The sequence below is a fragment of the Ochotona princeps genome, chromosome X (assembly GCF_030435755.1).
Source record: "Ochotona princeps isolate mOchPri1 chromosome X, mOchPri1.hap1, whole genome shotgun sequence".
Classification (NCBI taxonomy): Eukaryota; Metazoa; Chordata; class Mammalia; order Lagomorpha; family Ochotonidae; genus Ochotona; species Ochotona princeps.
In genome coordinates, this window is record NC_080865.1 from 32,229,128 (window position 1) to 32,252,948 (window position 23,821).

A 23,821-nucleotide genomic window follows, 5' to 3' on the forward strand; every position below is an offset into this window, starting at 1 on the left:
TGTGTACTCTTTATAGTTTCTGTCAAAAAAAAAATAGTTTGAAGATCTAGGAAGAGAGAGATTTATATTAAAATCCACATCAGTTAATAATTGTTTCCTAGGTACCTTTTGATTCCTCACTTCTACAGAAGGTGCTAAGTGAAAGATTTGGCCTTAAAATGAAGTCTGTCCACTGGGTGAACAGTGTTAGAATTGCACGTATTGAATTGCACATATTACTTTCATCCCGTTAGTACTATTTCCTTTTAGTAAGGTTAAGAATGGTTTCCTAGGGCCCGGCATGATAGCGTAGTGGTTTAAGTTCTAGCCTTGAATGTGCCAGGGTCCCATATGGGCGCCGGTTCTAGTCCTGGCAGCTCCATTTCCCATCCAGCTCCCTGCCTGTGGCATGGAAAAGCAGTTGAGGACGGCCCAATGCTTTGGGACCCTGCACCTGTGTGGGAGACCTGGAAGAAGCTCCTGGCTCCTGGTTCGGATCGGCTCAGCTTCAGCCATTGTGACCGCTTGGGGAGTGAAGCATCCTCTCTGTCTCTCCTCCTCTCTGTATATCTGCCTTTCCAATAAAAAAATAAATATTTAAAGAAAAAGAATGTTTTCCTAGCTTGTGTATGCACAATCTCAAATATATCTTCAATTAGTTGTAGATATGCTAATGTTCAGATATTAATCCCTTTTTCCCTCAGGGTAGCTTCACAAATTCTCAAACAATCTGAGCTTTAAACTGGCTGCTCTTTGTAAAAAATAAAGTTGACAAGCTTTAATTAAGTTGTCAGAACATAATTAATAATAATTCAGCAACCATTTATGAATGCCTACTATGTGCAAGGGACCCTGTTACCGACTCCTTAAGGAAAAACATCATTTAATCTGCATCGACAAAGAATCATTTCAGAACGGTGCAGTTTATCTGTGTCAAAATTAAGAAGTAATCAGTTGAAATCAGCTCTGTATCAGGGTTAATACTTCTGGTCATGTCTATCAAAATGTTTTTATCAAAAACTTCTGAGATTTGGTTTTATTTGATACAGCATGTTAAAAAGATAAGAGAACTCGAAAGTTTTGCCAGCAGAAACAGCAAGAAAATAGATTCCCCACTAAATCTTCTAACATATGAAAATACAATTATTTTTAAAAATACAGAGCCAACTCAGTCTTTTTATTTAGTCCCCAGCTATCTGTGACAATTTTTAAACATTGTTTATTGAAGATAAATATAACAACAATATTTGTCCTTGCTAGCTTAAGGAATCTATGAGTATTATGTATGTTAACGATTCTGTGAGGTTTGAAAAAAGCGTAAAATCAGGCAACCACCATCACATGCAGATGTAGAACACAAATTGTCTCAGACCCTTTGTTGTCACTCCTTCCCACCATTTTTGGCCTTGGATATCACTATTCTTTTTCCCGTCTGTGTTTTTGTGTCCCAGAATTGTAAATTGAGTCATAACATAATACTTTTTGAACCTGTCTTCTTTCCCCTAGCATAAACAATTTTAAACTCACCCGTACCGTTGTGTATGTCTACAATTTGTTCCTTCTTGTTCTTGAATAGTATTCATAGTGTGGAAATATCACAGGTTTTTTTTTTTTTTTAAGATTTACTGATTTTTATTGGCAAGGCAGTTACACAGAGAGAAGGACATACAAATAGAAACATCTTCTGTCCACTGGTTCACTCGCCAAGTGGCCAAAACGTCCAAAGCTGAGCCCAATCCGAAGCCAGGGGCCAAGAACCTCTACGGGTCTTCCACGTGGGTGCAGAGTCCCAAGGTTTTAGGCCATCCTCTATGCTTTCCCAGGCCGCAATCAGGGAGCTGGAAGACAAGTGGAGCAACCAGGATATGAACTGACGCCCATATGAGATTCTGGTGAAGTAAGGCGAAGATGTAGCCACTAGGCAATTGTGCCAGGCCCTGCAGGTTTTTCCTTTTTGTTTTTTTAATCCATTCACCAGTTGAAGGATATTTGGATGACTTCCAGTTTGGGTAATCATGAATAACATTACTATAAAGATTTCTTTACTAGTTTTATGTGAAAGGAAGAAGGCATTTCTGTAGGGTTGGTATCTAGGAGTAAGAGTATGGGTTTACATAATAAAAGTATATTTAACTTTATTTGAACCTGCCAAACAATTTTTCAAAATAGATACACAATTTTATCTTAGACTAACTACATATAAGAGTTTTGGTTGATCTGCTTCCTCATTTTAGAAAATATAGTCATTTTGATTGTTGGGTAGTGATAGCTTTAATTAAATCTCCCATGTGGGTGGCAGGATCCAAGTACATGGTCCATCCTCCACTGCTTTCCCAGGCACACTAGTAGGGAGTTGGATCAGAATCAGAGCGGCTATGACTTGCATCAGCATTCTGAGTCAGGATGCTGGCAGAGTAAACAGCAGTTCAATCTGCTTTGCCATGCCACCAGCCCCTCTTTGTAATTTTGTAACATCTTTAATGAGCAGAAGTTTTAAATTTTACAATTTATCTTTTTTTTCTTCTTTACGGATTGCGTTTTTGATGTTGTAGTTAAGAAGTCTTTGGTTAACCTAAAAATCAAACAAAAAGTTAATTTTGGATTTTACATTCAGGTCTGTGATCCATTTTGAGGTGTGTTTGTTGTTGTTGTTATTGTTTATATTTAATTCTAGAGGGGTATTAAAATCTTTTTTAACAAAGTAGTTATCCAATTGTTTCTGTTTTATTGCATTAGCTCACTATATCAATTACTTTCACCCTTGTCAAAATTCAGTTGTCATTTGTTTGTGGGTCTTTGCTTGAAATGTATTTCATTCACTGTGTTTATATCATTTCTTACTCTTAGTGCGGCTCTGAAAAATACGAAATACAGTGCTTGTCCTCAGACTTTATTCTCTTCCAAATTGTTTTGGCTATTCAGGGTCCTTTGTATATTAATTGTATATTGATTGGTGATTTTCGGTTTAGTTCTTCTATCAATTATTGAGTGAAAATATTGAACTCTTTAACTATAGTTGTAGATTTGTTGATATCCCCATACGTTTCTATCAGTTTCTACTTTTCATGTTTTGAAATTTTGTTATTGAATACAAAAACGTGTAGAATTATATCTTCATTACAGATTGATTCCTTTGATCATATTTAAATTAACTTTATCCCTAGTACTGTTTGTATTCTGAAATTTGTTTTGTCTAATAATACAACCACTCTAGCTTTATTTAGCTTATTTTCACTTTATGACCTGTGAGGGTAATCAGTATTACTTGTATAAAGGAACTTCAAAAAGTTTGTGGAAAGAAAATTAAAAGGTATTTTTATTTTGGTGCAAAAAAACTTTTAAATCCTTGCATAGTTTCTTTTCATAATATGTGCTTTCTATGAGCTTTTTTGAAGTTCTTTCATATGATACAGCATCCTCTCATTTCCTCAAATTTGTTGGGGTCTTTAAAGAATTTTTCTCCCAGGTAAGATGTGTTTTTTAAGTTTGTTTGTTTGTTTGTTTTGATCCAATGAGATTAGCTCCACCTTTTTGGGGTCATTAATTCATTTATGTTTAACACAATTATCAGTTTGCCTTATATTTGCCTCATCTGTTCTTTGTTGCTTTTTCTGTTTTTTTCCTGCTATGTTTTGAGTAAACTGAATTTTAATCTATTGCATTTATTTCCTTTATTGATTATTAACTATAACTTTGTTATTTGTTCATTACCTAAGGCCTGTAGTACACCTATTTAACTTTAGCCTACATTTAAGACACATAATGGAATTTATTGCGGTCATTCAATTTATAACCTTGTTCTGTATTATATTTCATTTTCTGGATATACTAAAATATGTGTAGCACATCTGATATTGATGGAATTTAGGTTCCATATTTTACTCTGAAAGCAACACTGAGTAAACCTTCTCATACATGTTTGTTTCCTTTTACAAATATACGCTTAAGATAAATTCACAAAAACACATCTTCCTGTATTCAAATCATTCTTGACAGTTTAGCAACTCATGTGGTCTTATAAATGATATTAATTCATATTTTAAAGATACCAACGCTTTTAACATGAGTTCAAATTCATTACAGTGTAATTAGCCATGGGCAAGTATTATCTGTGATAAGAATATCCATTTTTTAATTCCTTCCTTGTTTTTCAGCTTTTCAGGCAGTTGAGAATTTAAAGTGCTTATTAGCAGCAGAGACACCAGATAATGATCTAGACCAAAATGCAGGTAACTCGGCCCTGAGTTCAGCTGCGCAATTTGCTCTTGAGGCAAGTCATATTTATCCATTTACTGAGTTCTTACTCTCTTTTCCTTTTGAAAGATAATTAAAAGAATCAGCATCAACTAGGTATAGGGAAATCTTTACTTTTTATTTTGCCTCCGTTCTTCATAGAGATTGGTTCCAGAATTGTTTCATTTCTCTTCCTGTCTTTATAATGCAGATAATACAACATAAAACAAAGTGGGATAACAGATTTGCGCTTTGAAAAATTATCAAAATGGTGATTTGCAAAGAAACTGCAGATTTATAATGTTATACCAAACGAATCAATTAGAAACTTATCTTTCTTATCAACTGAAAAATTGTTAGATTTCTGTGTATGTGTTTTGTTCATAACCACAAAACAATGTTAGTTTATTTGTTTTGGTCCTTTGTTTTTCTTTAATGCAGTTCCTTAGGCTCAGGGATTTCTTCTTCCACCCTCCTTTATCTCTTATCCCCTCATTATTTTCCCCTGTATAATGATAGTTTAGTCCCTCAACAACAGTCAGTGGTCCATCATTCTGCTATTTAAGTGTATTATGACATTGTAGATACAGACAGTGGTATAAAGACCAGCATTCTGTTGTCCAGATATATTAACAGTTTCATTGGGAATCCATCTTTTATTCAGAAATAGAGGCATATACTGCAGTGTATCTTCACATTATGGTATATTTGCATCTATTATACAGTTCCTCTAGATAAACATATGTATATACATACTTGCCTTTATATCTTCTTGTATTTTGTGAGAAGGTTGCCTTATAACAGAGAACACACATGGCATTTGTCCTTTTGGGACACTGAGCCTAGTGGTCTATAGTTGGGATCATTTGGTTGCAAATGGTATAATTTCATTATTTTTAATGGCTAAGTAGTATTCCATAGAGTACATGTATCACAGTTTCTTTATTCACTCCTCTTTCAACAAGCATCTGGGTTATTTCCATATCTTTGCTATTAGATTGTGCTGCTGTAAATATAGTATTACAGATCCCTTTCTCATTTGCATATTTCATTTCCTTTGGCTATATCCCACAAGTAGGATAGCTGGATCATACAGCAAATCAGTTTTCAGTTCTGTTAGCACTCTCCATACTGATTTCCATAGTGGTTGTACTAGCCTACACTCCCACCAGCAGTGAAGGAGGGTGCCTTTCTCTGCACATCCACGCCAGCAGGTGTTGTTAGTAGAGTTCTGAATGTTGGCCAACCTCACTGGAGTTAGGTGGACTTCAGTGTGGTTTTTATTTGTATTTCCCTGATAGTTAGGGAGCCTGAGCGATTTTTTTCATATGCCTATTAGCCGTTTGAGTTTGTTCTTTTGAAAAGTGCTCATCTCCTTCACCCATTTCTTCACAGGCTTGTTCATTTGGCTGTCATTGAGTTTCTGAAGTTCTTCGTAGATCCTGGTTATTAGTCCCCTATCGGTTATGTAGTGTGCAGATGTTTTTTTGTTGGTTGCTTCTTCACTTTTGACTGTTTCCTTTGCTGTACAGAAGCTTCTTAGTTTGATGTGTAGTCCCAATGGTTTGTTTTGGCTTTGACTGCTTGTGTTTTTGGTGACTTTCCAAAGAGGTCCTTACTGATGCCTGTATCTTGTAGAATGCTTACTATGTTTTTCACTAGTAGCTTGATGGCTTCTAGGTACAGATTTAGGTCTTGATCCATTTGGAGCTGATTTTTGTATAAAGTAAAAAGTGAAAGTCTTGCTTCTTACCTCTGCAGAAGCTATTCAATTGTCCCAACAGCATTTATTGAAGAGTCCAGATTTTTTCTCTGGATTATTTTCAGTATTCTTGTCAAAGATTTGTTTGTTTTACATGTGTGGGGCTTGTATTCTATTCCATTGATTCTCTTGTCTGTTTCTGAACCAGTACCACACTGTTTTGATGACCCCTGCACTATAGTATGTCTTCAGGTCTTGAATTGTGATTCCTCCAGCTTTATTTTTATTTTTCAGGATTGCTTTGGCTATTCATATTCCCTTGTTTTTTCTAAATGAATTTCCCTATCATCTTTTCTATTTCTGAGAAGAATTTTGTTGAGTTTTTCATTGGGATTATATTGAATCTGCACTTTACTTTAGGTAATATGGACATTTTGATTATGTTGATTCTACTGATTGATCTGTAGCTCTCTTTTTCTGTTGTTTCTATCTGGCTTTGGTGTTAAGGTGATGTTGGCTTCATAGGAAGAGTATGGAAGGATTGCCTCGCTTTCTGTTGTTTGGACTAGCTTGTGGAGGATTGGGGTGAGTTCTTCTTGAAACATTTGATAGAATTCTTCAGTGAAACCATCTGGTCCAGGGATTTTCTTGGTTGTGAGGGATATAATTACTGATTCACACTCCATCCTTGTTATAGGTCTATTTAGATGATTGATTGCCTCATGATTCAATTTTGGTAGATTGTAGGTGTCCAAAACATTTATCCATTTCTTCTAGGTCTTCTGATTTGTTGGTATATAGTTGGCTTGCTATAGTTCCTGATTATTCTATGTGTGTCCGAGGTGTCCATTGTTATATTTCTTTTTTCCTCTCTGAATCTATTGATGTGTGTCTTCATCCTCCTGTTTCATCAGTTGGGTTATAGGGAAATCTATTTTGTTAATTTTCTTAAAGAAATAGCTCTTTGATTCATTGATCTCTTACATAATGTTCTTTTGGTCTCTATTTGGTTTATTTCCTCTCTTATTTTAGCTCGTTATTTTTTCCTGATAATCTTGGTATTGCCATGCTCTAGTTTTTCCACCTGCTTCAGATGTCCAATTAACTTGTTTGCCTGGTGCTTTTCTAATCTCTTGACATAAGCATTGATTGAAACGAACTTCCTTCTTAATGCTGCCTTGATTGTGCCCCATAAGATTTGATATGTTATATTAATGCCTGCATTAGCTTCAAGCATTTTTTTTTGTTTCAAGCAGTTTTTAAATTTCCTCTTTGATTTTTTTTTCTGTAACCCATTGTTCATTTCCAAGTATTTGCATTTCTTCTGGAGTATTTTGACTTATTGATCTCCAGTTTCACTCCATGATGGTCTGAAAAACTGCATGGTATAATTTTGATTTTTTAAAATTTCTTGAGGCTTGCTTGTGTCTTGTAATAGGATCAGTCTTTGAGAAAGTTCCATGTACTGACCAAAAAAAAGTGTATTTTGCATCTGTAGGATGAAAGGTTCTATGGATATCAATTAAGTCCATTTGTTCTAGTGTCTGGGTGAGCTCTGCTTTTTCCTTGATGAGTTTCTGTCTCATTGATCTATCCATTAATGTCAGTGGGTATTAAGGTCCCAACTACTATTGTGTTAGAGTCTATTTCTCCCTTTAAATCCATTAATATTTGTGCCCCTGCGTTTGATGCATATACATTTCTTATGGTGGTTTCTTGCTGAATGCATCCTTGATCATATGTGATGTCCTTCTTCAGCCCTTTTATTGTTATCCACATCGAAGTCTATATTATCTGACATTAAGAATGGTTACACCAGCTCGTTTTTCCTTTCCATTAGCCTGAAATATCTTTTTCCATTCTTTCAATTTCAGTTTCCGCCTATCTTTGTTTTTGAGAAATGTCTCCTGTAGGCAACAGATAAATGGGCTTGGTTTTTGATTCGTTCTGCTAATCTACGATGCTTGATTGATACGTTTAAGTCATTTACATTCAATGTTAATATCAATAGGTAGTGATTTGGTCCTGTCATTTTAGCAATGGGCTATTCATTGTTTGATTTAGCCTTTCATTGTTTTATTAGGACAATCTCCATGTTTGCCTTTGATTTTGGTAGGTGCATTTCTTTTTCTCTGTCAGTAGTACATAGTTAAGTAATATTTGTGTGTTGGGCTTAGTATAGGTGAATTCTTTGCTGTGGAAGAATTTTATTTTGTTTTCAAAGACTAAGGAAAGCTTTGCTGGGTAAATTATTCTGGGCTGACAATTTTTTCCTTTTAGGATCTGGAATATCTCACTTCCTGGCCTGTAGAATTTCCTCTGAGAGGTCAGCTGTGAGTCTGATTGGGGCTCCTCTGTATGTTAACTGATTGTTTTCACGTGCAGATTTCAGTATCTTTTTCCTATGTTCCACCAATGAGAGCTTGATTATCATGTGTCATGGGAGTTCTGTGCTGCTCCTGCGTTTTGTTTCCCAATTCTTTATCCATGTTAGGGAAGTTCTTATTTATTATTTCACTGAATATGTCTTTGAACCCAGTGTCTCTTTCCACAGTTTTAGGAACTCCCATAACTCTTATATTCTGCCTTTTAATTGTCCCTTAAGTGCTGGATACTCTTCTTAGCTTGACTCAGTTCCTCTTCCACCTTTTGACTATTTCAGTGTTACTGCAAAAGGTGTCTTCCAATTCTTTGATTCTTTCTTCTGCCTCATTCATTCTATTATTTAGGCTTTCCACTGAGTTTTTAATTCACTATATTATGTGCTTCATTTCTCAGAATTCAGCATGATTTTGTTTCAACATTGCTATTTCCTTTGTCATACATTCCTTAAGCTCCTGTATGTGCTTCTAATTGTTAAGAAGCTTTATTACAGTTTTTTTAATAAGATGTATCCAGCAGTTCCTCTGTTTTCCTCAGTTAACTCTGAGGTTGAAATAGGATTTTGCTCCATTGCAGAGGAGGTAGCAATAACCTTATTTATTATGCCTGTGTCTTTTCTTTTGCCCTTGGTAACTGTAAATTTAATTAGCAAATTCTTCCCCTTGGGTCTGATTTTTAAGCTGTGTTGTCTGCAGGGTTATAAGTCGACTTTACTGATCTGTTCAGTGCCTGATTCTTTGTCTGTTGTCCCTTGTGCCACTCCTTCCAGTGAGATTCAGTCCTGGGCTCTGGTGCTACACTCTTGGCTCACCAATCTCCAACCTTTGTAATTCTATGCTGCTAACGCAGTGTTGCCTGTTCAATCTTTCTCCCAATCCTGGATCTAGCTATATCCGGGATTAGGGAGACACTAGCTGTCCTAGGTCACAGGGTTGTCAGTCATATCCATTATATGATTTTTTTCCCATTCCTTCTCTTGGCAAAACCTGATAGCAATTAGGTCTAGGTGCAACCATCTATTTTGGATGGAGCCTGTAGGATGCTGAGTAGTTATTTTTGTTATGGTAAGACCAGTGCAATACATTGAGCCGGGAGTGAATTTTCCCCTGGCCTAGCACATGCACAACTCATTATTGTCCTTCCAAAACTTTTGCCCCATTTCCTAAAGTGGTGCCTGATGTAGCACTAGTGGGGTCTGAACTATGAAATCCACCCAATTCCTGCATTCAACTGCTTGGCCTCTGTCTCTGCTTCTATCCATTGTCAGATTAAACAAGCCAGCAGGGCCCACAGTTCTATGGGTGGTTTCACGTCCTGAATTCGCTTCCCCGCCTGGCTGCCAGTGGAGTTCTGATCACTAGTGAAGCCCCAGTTGCTGATCTCTGATTGCAGCTACAGTATCTGTTCACATCAGCATGGCTCTGCTGTCACTGCTGCTATCCTGTGGCCACGGGTCTCCAGGTGCCCCTGTACCTATTTTTTGGGATTGTGTCCTCTCTGCCTCACCTCAGCTAATCCTCCTCCATCTCATGCATTAATTTTTTTAAAGATTTTTTTTAATTGAATAGGTAAATCTACAGAGGAAAGGAGAGAGAAAATTTTCCATCCACCAGTGTGCTCCCCACATGGCTGCAACAGCCAAAAAACAATGTTAGTTAAAGTGTAATAAATACTCACACCCCTGATTTTTACTTGTAAAATCGTAGTAGTATATAGAATTAGGTAAAGTATAATAGTAGCTGTGGCGCTCTTGGAGTGGGTTTGAGTACTGCTCTACCACTTAATAAGTGTCTACCTTCTCTGAATCTTAATCCCATCATTTGCAAAATAAATATAATAACCAGCTCCAGGGTTGTTACATAAATTAAATGAAAAGAGGAATGAAAATGTGATTTGTAAACCATAACGCTTGGGATTGCTTAACTTATTTTCTGATCTTTCTCTCGTATAAGAGCTATCTTCTTAGAGTAGTCTCATGATTCTTCTGCTGTTTTCAGCATTTTGTAGCAAATGTAAATTTATAAATATTCTTTTAAAAACATGTTTACTTTTAGGTTCCCCAATATAGAATTTTTCTCATTTCTTTCTCCTGCCCATCTAGCACAAAGCACATCCTGTATCTACATCTGCCAAATATTACCCTTCCTTTAAGAATTCTGTTACCTAAAAAGCAGAATGATGAACATGTGACTGTTGTGGAGGAACTAAACTATTGTTACAATATAGCGGAAAACAGCAGAGGGGGTAATAAGGAGGATAGAAGGGGAAACTCTTGAGCTTAAATAACTATATCATTAAAAATAAAGAATTTTTTAAGAGAGTGGGCTACATACTAGAAATATGCTCTCAAGAATCTCATAAGTCTATTTGAACAGATCAGCCATACATTAGCCATGTAAGACAGTATGAACAATAAAGAGCAAATAACCAATGAACGTGTTAAACATTATGACTCTCAGAATAGGAAGAGAGAATTGAGCACTGGAATTGATTTGGAAACTCTCTAGCCTAGGGAAACCCCACATTGGGCTTTGAAAAGAGTAGTACTTAAATATATAAGATATTTAAGAACATCTTGAAAAAGATGGGATTGTATAAACAAGGCCTAGAAAAGGACTGTAGTAAAAAAAAAAAAAAAGGCCCAGAAAAAAGACTGTAGTTGGCTTGAGATATGCTGTATTTGGTTAGCAGGTTGGAAGGCTAATGTCTCTACAATTTCAGGTCTTGTGCTTCATGTAATAGTGGCTTACATTACTAAGCTTATGATATAGAGTAGGAGTGAAAGAAGAGATGTGGCCATATCATGAATATCTTTTAATAAATGATGGTCTATGTAAAAGTAGTACTTTGGGAAAAGAATTTTGGCTGTGGGTGAGGAATTGAATGGGGAAAAATAAGAGCCATGACAGGATGGGAACCCATGATAATATTCCTTTGTTAAACTGATAAGAGTCTAAGCAAGGCTGGTGAGAATGCCTTGTTAAGCAGGTAAACCATTACTTTCACTTCTTTTAACATGAGCTACCTTGGAGAATCAAGATGGTGGAATAAGGTAAGGACACGTTTAAACAGACAGAGAAACATTAGCCAGTGTAAAGTAGAGAGGGCACATTCCAGGAAATAGAAGAGCACAGAATAACAGCAAAGGGGAAGACTGAACTACACGGGAAAGCAGCATACAAAACAGTGTGGTGTTGCAGTGACCAATATCCCAGCGCCATTCAGCGAATGGCAATCTAAACTGCACCAGCAACCGAAACTCCACCAGCAACAAGGTGGGAAGGGACGTTCACCAGGAGCTCAGTAGGTGAACCCAACAAAGATCTGCACGTCCTGCTGGTCTGTTTGATTTGACCAGAAGCAGAGACAGAGTGACAGGTCCCAGGCAGACAGTGCAGGAACAGGGTGGATTTCACAGACCAGTCCACCCCTTAGAGCCAAATCAGGCACCATTTTGCATAGGGTGACAAATAGACTATGGGACAGGACTGCACATGCACTGAGCTGGGAGTAAACTCATTTCTGGCTCAGTGAACTGCAACAACCTGGCAACCTACAAGTTCCACCCAAGACAGGTCCAGGTAGCCCTGAAGCCTGACAGCCAGCAGATCAAGAGTTCTAATAGTGGCACATCAGGCACCATTTTGTACAGTGTGGCAAAAACTTTAGGAGTGCAGGGACAACAGTGAGCTGTACATGTGCTGAGCTTGGAGCCAAGTCACTGAATTATGCACTGCACTGGTCCCACAAGGAAAATAATACTGACTTTGGCATTGTATGGGTCAAAATAGGTTCATGTGGCCCTCAGACCTAAGGGCCAACAGGTTCCAGCAAGATCAACATCACTGAAGACTCCCCTGCAAGGGAGCAAAACCCTTTGCCAACCTCAGAGTTCACTGAGGAAGACATGGAGAAAATGGGGCATACAGAATTCAAAACACTTGTTTTAAAGCTTCTTATCAACACCAAGAAGCACATAATACAGGAGTTCGAGGAATTTAAGGAATATGTCACACAGGAAATGAATCAAATGAAAGCTGATATATCAAAACTGAAGAATGCAGTGGAGCAAATTAGAAGTACAGAGTAGAGTCTCCAAAATAGAATGAAAGAGGCAGAAGAAAGAATCTTAGAATTGGAAGATAATTCCTGTCACCAGGGAGAAACAAGCTTAAAGCTGGAAGCAGAGCTAGGTCAAGCTAAAAAAAGTATTCAAGAATTGAAAGACACTATTAAAAGGTCAAATGTAAGAGTTGTGGGAGCCCCAGAAAGTACAGAAATAGAAGCTGGGTTTAAAAATCCATTTAATGAAATAGTAAGGGAAAATTTCCCTAATCTGGAGAAAGAATTGGGAAACAACTCCCAACAGGGTTGGACAAGAGCTGTCTTCACCACAACACATGATAATCTGATAATCAAGTTCTCTTCAATTGGACATAAGGAAAAGATCTCTATATGTGCACTTGAAAATAATCAATTGACATATAAAGGAATGCCAGTTAAATTCACAGGAGACCTCTCAGTAAACTCTACAGGCCAGAATAGAATGGAGTGATATATTCCAGTAAAGGAAAGTTAAAAGAATATGCCTCTTGCAAACCTGCCTTACAAATGATACTTCAAGATGTTCTCTTGACAGAGAGGTAGAATAGCTCCCACCAAAACCAAAGGCAAATGTGAATAACATCCCCGTAAAATAACAACAGAAGACTAAATCAATGAACAACCCATGGCTTAAACTCATCAAGCAAACGTCGTAGATAAGTAGACTGAATTAAAAACAAAGCCCATCTATTTGTTGCCTACAGGAGACATATCTTACCAATAAAGAATAACGGAAACTGTATCTCACGAATTTTGATTTTTTTTTCATTTTCATCTCTTCAAAACATGCTCCTTCTCATTAAATTCTTCACTGACTCATAGATCATACACCAGCATCATTTTCTTCAAGAAGGTTCTTGATATTCTTTTTTCATTTCTTCAACGACATATTAGTCATTCAGTAGCATGTTAGATAACTTCATCGCATTTTTAATTTCCATCTTCTCTTCCTGTTGTTGATTTTGTTTTGTGGCTTTTCATTTAAGGGGATGTATAGTAACTGTGTAATGGAGACTATCATATCCAGACATGAGGATACAAAGCAATATGCATCTCTACTTCCAGATCAAAGATGGACTCCCAATGAAACTGTTAACTATGTCTTGACAATAGGTTGGTGGATTCTCTGCCATTGTCCATGCCTGCAATGATGGACATATGACTGTGTATGAAGAACTATAATACAGTAATGATACAGGAAAACTCAGTGTGGAGAGGAAGGAACTTGGGGAGGGGAGAAAGGAAAATCTCAGGACCTATGGAACTATATCATAAAATGATAATAATAATTAATAAATAAATAAAATTAAAAAATAAAATCAGTTACCCTATCTTTCAATCCATTTGTAGCACTTTTCCTCCTTTCCTCCCCCCAACTCCACACAAGGAAATATTCTGGGATCTGAAAACTGAAGCAGTCAGGAAGAGAATTTCAAGATTCCCAGCAGCTCTTTTCATATTTCTTTGCTGCTTCCTCTTTTCTCCCATTTTCACTCTGAAGTGATGACTTCAGAAGAGAAGTTGGAGAGGGGAGCAGGGGATGTCAGGACAAGCTAATGTTTAAGTTAATCATCCAGGAGAGCAGGAAAATGAATGACTAGGGAAGTGTGCTATGTTCTCCAGTAGCACTGAGGCCCAGATTTTTTCAGTCACATTCAAATAAGGACATACTGGCACAAAACTCAGCAGAAAATCATACTTAATCAGACTTGGGTTTTTGCCAGAGGAACACAGTAAAGAGGGGAAGGAAGATTAAAGAACAAGGGAATGGTTATGATTAATTTGTGTGGAATTGAAACTGAGTGCAGAGAAGAACATTAAGGAGATGAGGGACAGTGAAAACCATGTAGCATCAATGACTTGAAGCTCTTACTGTCATAGAAAGATTACTGGAGTCAGGCTAATAGAAGGAGTAAACTGGAAAGTTTAAGAGTCGTGGTAAAAAATGGAACATGGGAAACTGAGGCCTGGGGTGGGGCACTAGAGTGTGAGAATAAGAATCTAGAGCAGAAAACAAAGTGACACTGCCTCTTAGGGTCATTCAAGTGCTGATTTGGTACAATCTGGGAGTGAGTGCCTCTTTAAATTTCACATACTAGATGTGTCACTTGCCTTACCTAGTTCACCATAGTCTTAGTCCTTAGAGTTCAGAAGGGTTGCAGTGATTAGTAACGAGAGTCTGGAGAATGACCCAAGAGATGAATAGTTAAGGTAACTGACAGAGTAGAATTTAAAGAACTGAGAGGGCAGGCTGAATTATCAAGCAATGAGAAATTAACTGAGAACTGGTAGATCACAGCAACGATGAAGGATAATGGGTAATATAGACTGATGGCAGGAAATTCAAACTTGCAGATTCTAGAATAGAGAACAGGACAATACTGTTAAAATGCTAATGAATAGCAAGGACACCTACTCCATCTCTAGGCCTAGAATTGGGATAGTGAGGCCAAAATTAACCACTGTAGCACCACCTTCAGTGGCAGCAGTGTGTTCAGCAGAAGCCTAGATTTCCGTTAAAGCAGGATGTATACAAAGCTTTCAAAGGAAGGGATTGCTTGTAGAAGAAATTTTTCTGCTAATGGACTGCATTCCAGAGAGCACTGTGGAAGGACTGGGGGAGTGTCAGAGAGAATGGACAGAACTTTTTGGTGATTATAGTGCTGAGCATGAGGGTTATATGATTTGCTTTGGTTCTTTTGATTGTTGCAATTAAATGGGGATAAAGAGTATATTAAGATTAGTTCTAGTGGATTCAAGGCAATGATAACAAGGCTATGTTTGTGCTGGGCAGGTAGGGGTTTCTGGGATTAATGTGAACCTCTTCTGTTTTCGTCGATAAGTTGTGTCTTCATTCTACCATCTTGTGGTCACTTTTTAGAGTAGAAAATAAATATGTTCATATTTTTTCTTATACAAGCTGAGCAGGAGTTTTAGATAACATGTTACATGTGTCACTTTGAGATGTAATTTGACGTGATTTGTTCCTTTTAGCATGGACAACAGCTTGTGGCACTAAAGGCTTTGGAATATTTGGCCTACCATTCAGAAGACCCACAAGAAGTAATTACATCTTTAAAGTAAGTCACTCAGAGCCGTAGAAGTGAAAGAATTTTATCTGTTCATCTTACTTTGAGGTTACAAACTGTTATAATGCTGGTGAGATCAGTGCCTATACTATAATATTGCTCCTGTGAAAAATGAAGAACCAAAGGGTTCTAGGGTAGTTGGTGTTGGTGAGGCCACACTTGCAAAGAGAATTGGAGCTACAGTAAGAAAACAGACAAGGTCTTGAGATGGTTGCTTGCCTTTAGTCATGTAAATATCTAAAATCCATTCAGGACACATGGTATTTTTTTTTTCAAATATTTGGGATTTGGAATTTTACCAACTACATTATTTTGTCAGTTTGTTGTTATGCTACCAGATCCCTTAGATGAATAATTCTATACTTTGTGTAGGACCCAGGACCATTGACAGACTTTTTGATACAGAAAGATAGGGACCTGTATAATACTTAATGTTCTAGCATTTGATTTGGGATGATGATATGATCTGTGGAACCATTTAAGAATCTGTTATAAACAACACTTTGGTTTTTAAATTCTTTTATTAAATGCCATACTCAAAATTACAAAATCAGTATGCATCCAGTGCAACCATTAAAATAATACAAAAATCCTTAAACAAAATAGGATCAATCTCCCCTTTACTTCTCTTTTCTCAGTTCTGTTTCCTGGAATAATCAAGGTGAATGATTTAATGTATTTGCTTTCACATGTAAGAATCACTTTCTGTTTTATTTATATACCTTGTGTATTTATTATACAGGTGTTTGTTTCGTATTGCTGTTCCATATGTCTCTGAACTATCAGATCCTGAAGCTAAGTAAGTTATTTCAACAGAAATGAAGTATTCAGCATTTAAAAAATATACTAGTTTTCAATATAAGCCTTGAGTTGAGAGATGGATAGTGCAATAGGTCAGATTAGAATAAGCTTCGGGACAAGTCGTCCTAGATTCATATACTGGTTCTGCTACTTATGTGTAACCTCAACCAAATTTTTAAAATTTTGGGGTGTCACTTTCACCATTTGTAGAATGAGGGTAATAGTACAGAGCTCATGGGATTGCTGTTATGACTCAATGAGTTATGCAGTCTGAAGAGTAACCAGAGTATTTAGATGATGTATGTAAAATTGCTTAAAGTGCCTGGCACTTGAGTCTCAGTAGTACTAACTATGATCTAATTATTAATATTGCATCTGTTTCTGTTTTTCTTAACCAAGGATTTAAATATATGTATATCTTTTTCTCATGTGATGTATAATCTGGATTATACATATATTGCTGATTCTATCAGCTTGGAGTGAAATGCTTCTGATAGGTTCATGTAACATAAGCTAGCAAAAACTCAACAATGTGGAAGAATTTTATCACCAGTTTTTTCTTTTTAAAAAATTAGGCAGAGGAAATGAACATTTTTTTAAAAAGAACAAATTCAGATGGCTAATAGACATAAGAAAAAGTGCTCAGAACCCCTAGCCATCAAGTGAATACAAATGAAAACCACATTGAGATTCCACCCAACTCCAGACAATCAAGATGGCAGAATAGGGTAAGGACACATTTAAACGGACAGGAAAACATTTAATCAGGATGAAGCAGAGAGGACGTATTTCAGGAAATAGGAAAGGACAGAACAACAGCAGAGGGGTACCAGGAGACTGACAGACACAGGAAAGCAGCAGACAAAGCAGTGTGGTGTTGCAGTGACTGATACTCCAGCACGGCGATCTGAACTCCACCAGCAGCCGAAACTCCACCAGCAACCAGGTGGGAAGGGACTTTTACCGGGAGTTTGGGAGGTGAACCCAGACAAAGAACTGTCCATCCTGCTGGTCCGTTTGATTTGACCAGGAGCAGAGACAGAGCAGCAGATCTCAGATGGGCAGTGCGAGAACAGGGTGGATTTCACAGCCCAGTCAGCACCCTAGAGCTGAATTGGACGCCATTTTGCGTAAGGAGGCAAAGGCAAGGGAAAGGACGGAGCAGGCGCTAAGCTGGGAGTGAGCTCATTTCTGACTCAGTGAACTGCATCAATGTGGCATTCTACGGGTTCCACCCAAGACAGGTCTGGGTAGCCCTTGGATATGACGGCCAGCAGATCAAGAACTGTAGTGGTGGTACGTCAGGCGCCATTTTGTACACTGTGGCAATAGCTTTGGGACTGCAGGGGACAACACTGAACTGCGCATGTGCTGAGCTCAGGAGAACTCGCGGAGGTCTGTAGATTGCATTGGTTCCGCAGGTAAATAATACCAACTGTGGCATCATACAGGTCAAAATAGGTCCATGTGGCACCCAGACCTAACGTCCAACACGTTCCGACAAGATCAGTATCACCAACAACCTAATTATAAAGGACACCTGGAGTCTCTAATCCTGGGACCTGCTCCAACCGGAAGTGGGAGAAAGGTTGCAGAGACAATGGTGCAGCCTCAGCACGGTATCACAGGAGGTGGAGAGTGGTGAGCCAAGAGCTGGGGCTGTGGAGACCACAGTGGAAATCTGACATAAGAACCCAGACCTGGAACTTGCTGGAGGGAGTGGCACAATTGGCTGCAAACAAAGAGTTGTGTATCAATTGCAATAAGTAAAATCAAACTGCAGACCTGTGGGTGACACAGCTTAGAAACCTGCCCCAAGGAGAAGACTCTGCTAACCAGAAGTACAATGACCAAGAGCAAAAGAAGAGACAAAGGCACAATGAATATTGCCGAAAACTCTCCTGCAAGGGAGCAAAACCCTATGCCAACCTCAGAGTTAACTGAGGAAGACATCGATAAACTCGGGCACACAGAATCCATAAGGCTCATTTTAAAGATTCTGATCAACAATGAGAAGCTCATGCAAGAGTTCAAAGAATTTAAGGAAGCAATAAAGCAGATCAAGGCTGGAATATCAGGAATTAAGAACACAGTAGAACAAATTAAAAGTACAATGGAGAGTCTCCAAAATAGAATGAAGCAAGCAGAAGAAAGAATCTCAGAATTAGCAGATATTTCCTGTCATCAGGGAGAAGCAAACAAAAAGCTGGAAGCAGAGCTGGATCAGGCCAAAAAAAAGTATTCAGGAATTGAAAGACACTATGAAGAGGCTAAATATAAGAGTAATGGGAGTCCCAGAAGGTGCAGAAAGAGAAGCTGAGTTTGCAAATGTATTTAATCAAATAATAAAGGAAAATTTCCCTAATCTAGAGAAAGAATTGGGAAACAAGATCCAGGAGGGGCACAGAACTCCCAACAGGCTTGATCAAAAGTGATCTTCACCAAGACACATGATCATCAAGCTCTCTTTAATCGAACATAAGGAAAAGATCCTTAAATGTGCACGTGAAAAAAATCAATTGACATATAAAGGAATGCCAATTAAGCTCACAGGAGATCTCTCACAGGAAACTCTACAGGCAAGAAGAGAATGGAGTGACATATTCCAGATTCTAAAAGAAAAAAATTGTTGGCCTAGGATAACATATCCAGCAAAGCTTTCTTTTGTCTTTGAAAATGAAATAAAATTCTTCCACAGTAAAGAAAAGCTAAAAGAATTTGCCTCTTCCAAACCTGCCCTACATACAGATGATACTTCAAGATGTTCTCTTGACAGAGAAGAGGAATAGCACCTACCAAAACCAAAGGCAAATGGGAAGAACATCCCAGTAAAATGACAACAGAAGACTAAAGCAATGAACAACCCATTCCTAAAATGACAGGACCAAAGTACCACCCATACATATTAAACTCTGAATATAAATGGCTTAAGCTCAATCAAACATCATAGATTAGTAGACTGGATTAAAAAACAAAACCCATCTGTTTATTGTCTGAAGAAGACACACTTCACCAATAAAAATCAGTGGAAACTATATCGCATGGGTTTTGATGCTTTCTGTTAGTTTCATCTCTTCAAAGCACTTTCTGCTGATTAAATCATTCAGTGACTTGTTGATCATGCAGTGGCATCATTTTCTTCAAGAAGGTTCTTGATTTTCATTTCTTCAGCTACACATTGGTCATTTAATAGCATGTTATTTAACTTCTTGGTGTTGTTGATTTCTTTTTTCTCCCAGATGTTAATTTTGTTTTGTGGCTCTTCATTTAAGGAGATGTATAGTAGCTGTGTAATGGAGACTGTCATACCTAGTAACATGTCATTTAACTTCAGGGCATTGTAAATTTCTATTTTTCTTTCTATTGTTGATTTTGTATCATGACTTTTCATTTAAGGGGATGTACAGTAGCTGTGAAATGGAGACTAACATTCAGATGTGAGGATATAGTGTGGTATGCATTTCTGCTTCCAGACAAAGATGGACTTACAATGAAACTGTTCCCTATATCTTGACAATAGGATTCTGGACTCTATGCCATGGTCCATGCCCGCAATGATGGACATATGACTGAGTATGAAGAACTATATGTTAGTAATGATATAGAGGGACTAGGTGGGGGGAGGAATTGGGGAGGGGATAAGGGAATATGGAACTGTATCATAAAATGATAGCAATAATAATAAAATGTAAAAAAAAAAGAGAGATTCCACCCAACTCCAGTGAGGTTGGCCAACATTCAGAACTCTACTAATAACACCTGCTGGTGAGGATGTTGGGAGAAAGGTACCCTCCTCCACTGCTAGTGGCAGTGTAGGCTAGTACAACCACTGTGGAAATCAGTATGGAGAGTGCTTAGAGAACTCCAAATAAACCTATCATATGACTCAGCTACCCACTTCTGGCAATATATCCAAAGAAAATGAAAACTGCATATGAGAAAGAGATGTGTAATCCTATATTCACAGCAGCACAATCTACAATAGCAAAGAGATGGAAACACAGATGCCTGTCCAAACAGGAATGGTTAAAGAAACTGTGGTACATCTATTCTGTGGGATACAAATCAGCCATTAAAAAGAATGAAATTATACCATTTGCAACAAATGTTCCCAACTAGAGGCCATTATGCTCAGTGAAATAAGCCAATCCCAAAAGGACAAATCGCATATATTCTCTCTGATATAACATGTCCTACTTAATGAAAAAAGAGGAGCAATGGGCACAGGCCCTGTGGTAAAAGGAGAATATGGCAGCTGATTTGGGTTTGTAGCAGAAGAAAGAACAGAACAAGCTGGACAATTACCTCAAACGATGACTGCAAAAAATGTCAGTGAATGGAGTCAATGGACATTGGGAGGGTGACATCATCCTTGGGTTGGTGAAATTGGCAGCATTTCAGAACTATCCAAACTACTTGGGCAGAACCCTTGGAATATGCATACATGGAGACTCTGGGTTGGTAAGAGGTGGCAGTTCCTCATCCCTGAGTACTGGAAAGTGTGGAAAGTTGTGAGTGTTTTCCCCCTTTGTCTCTCCCCTTCCCCCAGAAACAACAAGAAGAAAAAGCAAATGTGAAAGCAATGAGTTCACCCAATTTTCCCTATACCATGTAATCATTATAAATATTTTTAATTAGGCAAGGGAATACCATATATTCTCTCTGAGAATATAAGAGCAATATCCATTTCAATACTGTTTTGGCTGCAATCCATGGGTTTTGATATTTTTGTTCTTATTTGTTGTACTTATTTCGTCAAAATAGTTTCTTTTATTAAATACTTCATTGGTTTACAGATCATAAAGTAGCACCGTTTTCTCCAAGAAGGTTTTTTTGTATTCTGTTTTATTTCTTCATTGATACATTGGCCATTCTGTAGCATGTTATTTAACTCCATGGTGTTGTAAATTTTTGACTTTATTTCTGTTGTTGATTTTGTTTTATGGCTTTTCATTTAAGGGGATGTTTAGTAACAGCATAATAGAGACTTGCATATCCAGATGTGAAGATGTGGTACAGCATGCATCTCTATTTCCAAATCAAAGGAGGACATCCAATGGATGTATCTTGACAATAGAATGCTGGATTGTCTGTACCTGCAATGTCAGGACACACTTGAATAGCAGATTAATGAACTTATGACTGCCTATGAAGGACTATACTATTGTAGTAATATGGGGGAAATAAGTCGGGGGTAGGGAATTGAGGGGGTATAGGAAATCCCAGAGACTATGGAATTGTATCATAAAATATTTTTTCTTTTTTCCTTCTATTTTATTTTATTCTATTTTGTTTTATTTTATTTTATTTTTTTCACATTTGTTATTAATTACATTGCATTATGTGACATAGTTTCATAGGCTCTGGGATTCCCCCAACCCCTCCCCGTACCCTCCCCTCGTGGTGGATTCCTCCACCTTGTTGCAGTATTACAGTTCAAATCCAGTCAAAATTCTTTCATTGCAAGCATATACCAAGCATAGAGTCCAGCATCTTATTGTCCAGAATATTCTATTTTATTTTCAATATCCTCACATCTGGATATGATAATCTCCATAACACAGTTACTGTATATCCCCTTAAATGAAAACCCACAAAACAAAATCAGCAACATGAAGAAAAATACAAAATTTATAACTTGAAATTAAATAATATGCTACTGAATAAGCAATGTGTCGCTGAAGAAATAACTTTTTTTAAAAAATGAAAATTCAAAAAATATCAAAATCCATGAGATGTAGCAGGTGCTTACAAAAATCAAGATATCTCAAATAAGTGATCTAATAATGCATCTCAAGTACTTATTTTAAAAATTATACAGGAAACAAGAAATGATAAAAATCACAGCAAAAATGCTTGCAATGGGGGATTCTCAACTGAACTTGAACTATGGTTATGCAACAAGGTGGAGGAATCCACCATGGTGGGAGGGTTTGGGGAGGGGTGGGGAGAATCCCAGTACCTATGAAACTGTGTCACATAATACAATGTAATTAATGAATTTAAAATAAAATTAAAAAAAAATAAATGGAACTGAAACTGAAAAACTACAAATTACAACAACAAAGAGTCATTTTTTCAGAAGATGAGCAGAACAAACTTAGACTAGCAAAGAAAAAGCAGTATTAAAAAACAAGTAAAATTGGAGATGAAAAAAAAACATAATAAAGTAGTAAGCTGATCTCTTCCTCCTGAATGGATCCTTCGATCATTTTGTAATGTCCTTCTTCATCTCTTTTAATATTTTTTCATGTCAAAAACTCTGTTGTGTAAGAATGGCTACACCAGCTGATTTTTCCTTTTCGTTAGCCTGAAATACCTTTTTTCATCCTTTTCAGTTTCCATTTATCTTTATTGGTGAAATGTGTCTCCTGTAGGCAACAGATAGATGGGCTTTGTTTTTTGGGGTTTTGTTTGTTTGTTGTTGTTGTTGTTGTTTGATCCAGTCTGCTAATCTGCCAATCTGTGATTGATTGATGAGTTTTAGTCATTTAGTATCAATAGGTAGTAATTTAGTCCTGTCATTTTAGCAATGGGCTGTTCATTGTTTGATTTAGTCTTCTTTATTTTTTTCTTCTGTCTCTAATTTTATTTATCTGACAAAATTTTTCTTCTCCTTCACTTTTGAAGGGGAAAATTTTCATGGAGCCAAATTCATGATTGGTGGATTTTTTTCCTCTAAATATTATACATAGTTCATTCCACTTGCTTCTGGTTGTCTAGTTTCTTTTTTCCTCTGTTGGCAAAGTAGTTTTTTCTCCTCCTTTGGCCTCCTTCAGTATTTCTCCATATATTTCATTTTTGTGATTTGAAAATTGCATGCTTAAGTGTAATATTTGCCATTTTTCTTGCTTGGTGGTGTTCTCTGAGCCTCTTGGTTCTGTGGTTTGGTGTCTGACATTGGTTTGGGAGAAGGTTCAGTCATTCCTATTTCATTTTTTAAAATTTATTTTTATTTAACTGAAAAACAGAGACAAAGGCAGAGAATGATGTTACATCTGCTAATTCAGTTCCAACATGCTTTCTACAGGCAGGGCTAGGCAAGACCAAGCCATAAGCCTTGAACTCAGTCTGAGCTTCCCACCTTGACGGCAGGAATTTGACTGCTTTCACCTAGCGTGTGCATTAGCAGGAAACTGGAATCAAAACTGGAGTCAAAACTCCAACCCAGGCCCTCCAATATGGGATACAAGCATCCCAAGTGGCATTTTAACACTTATACCAAATGCCTGATCCTGTGATTTCAAATGTATGTTGTTTCAGTCTCTTTCTAGTATCCCCTTTACACCTATTAGAATTTTCGTAGTTGTTCCACAGCCCGTGGTCACTCTGGTTTATTATTTCTTTCTTTCTTTTTTTTTTTTTTTCTTTTAGTCTCTTCTTTAGTTTTGGATGTTTCTATTAATATATATGCCCAAATACAGAGTCGTTCCTCAGCTGTTTCTAGTCCACTAGTAAGCTTATCAAAGGGACTCTCATTTCTGTTTTGACTGTTTTTTTTTCTTTAGTATCTCCTTGTTATTCTTCCTGA

At 37.3% G+C, this 23,821-nt stretch overlaps 1 protein-coding gene across 1 annotated transcript in view; it reads left to right on the forward strand.

Moving 5' to 3' along the window:
* TEX11 (testis expressed 11) overlaps positions 1-23,821 on the forward strand; it is a 254,871-nt gene that overhangs the window by 164,486 nt on the left and 66,564 nt on the right. Inside the window, exons 17-19 of the mRNA XM_058658776.1 lie at positions 4,134-4,249; positions 15,395-15,480; positions 16,232-16,288. Coding sequence (XP_058514759.1) covers positions 4,134-4,249; positions 15,395-15,480; positions 16,232-16,288 — 259 coding nt within the window. The remainder of the gene's footprint in view (positions 1-4,133; positions 4,250-15,394; positions 15,481-16,231; positions 16,289-23,821) is intronic.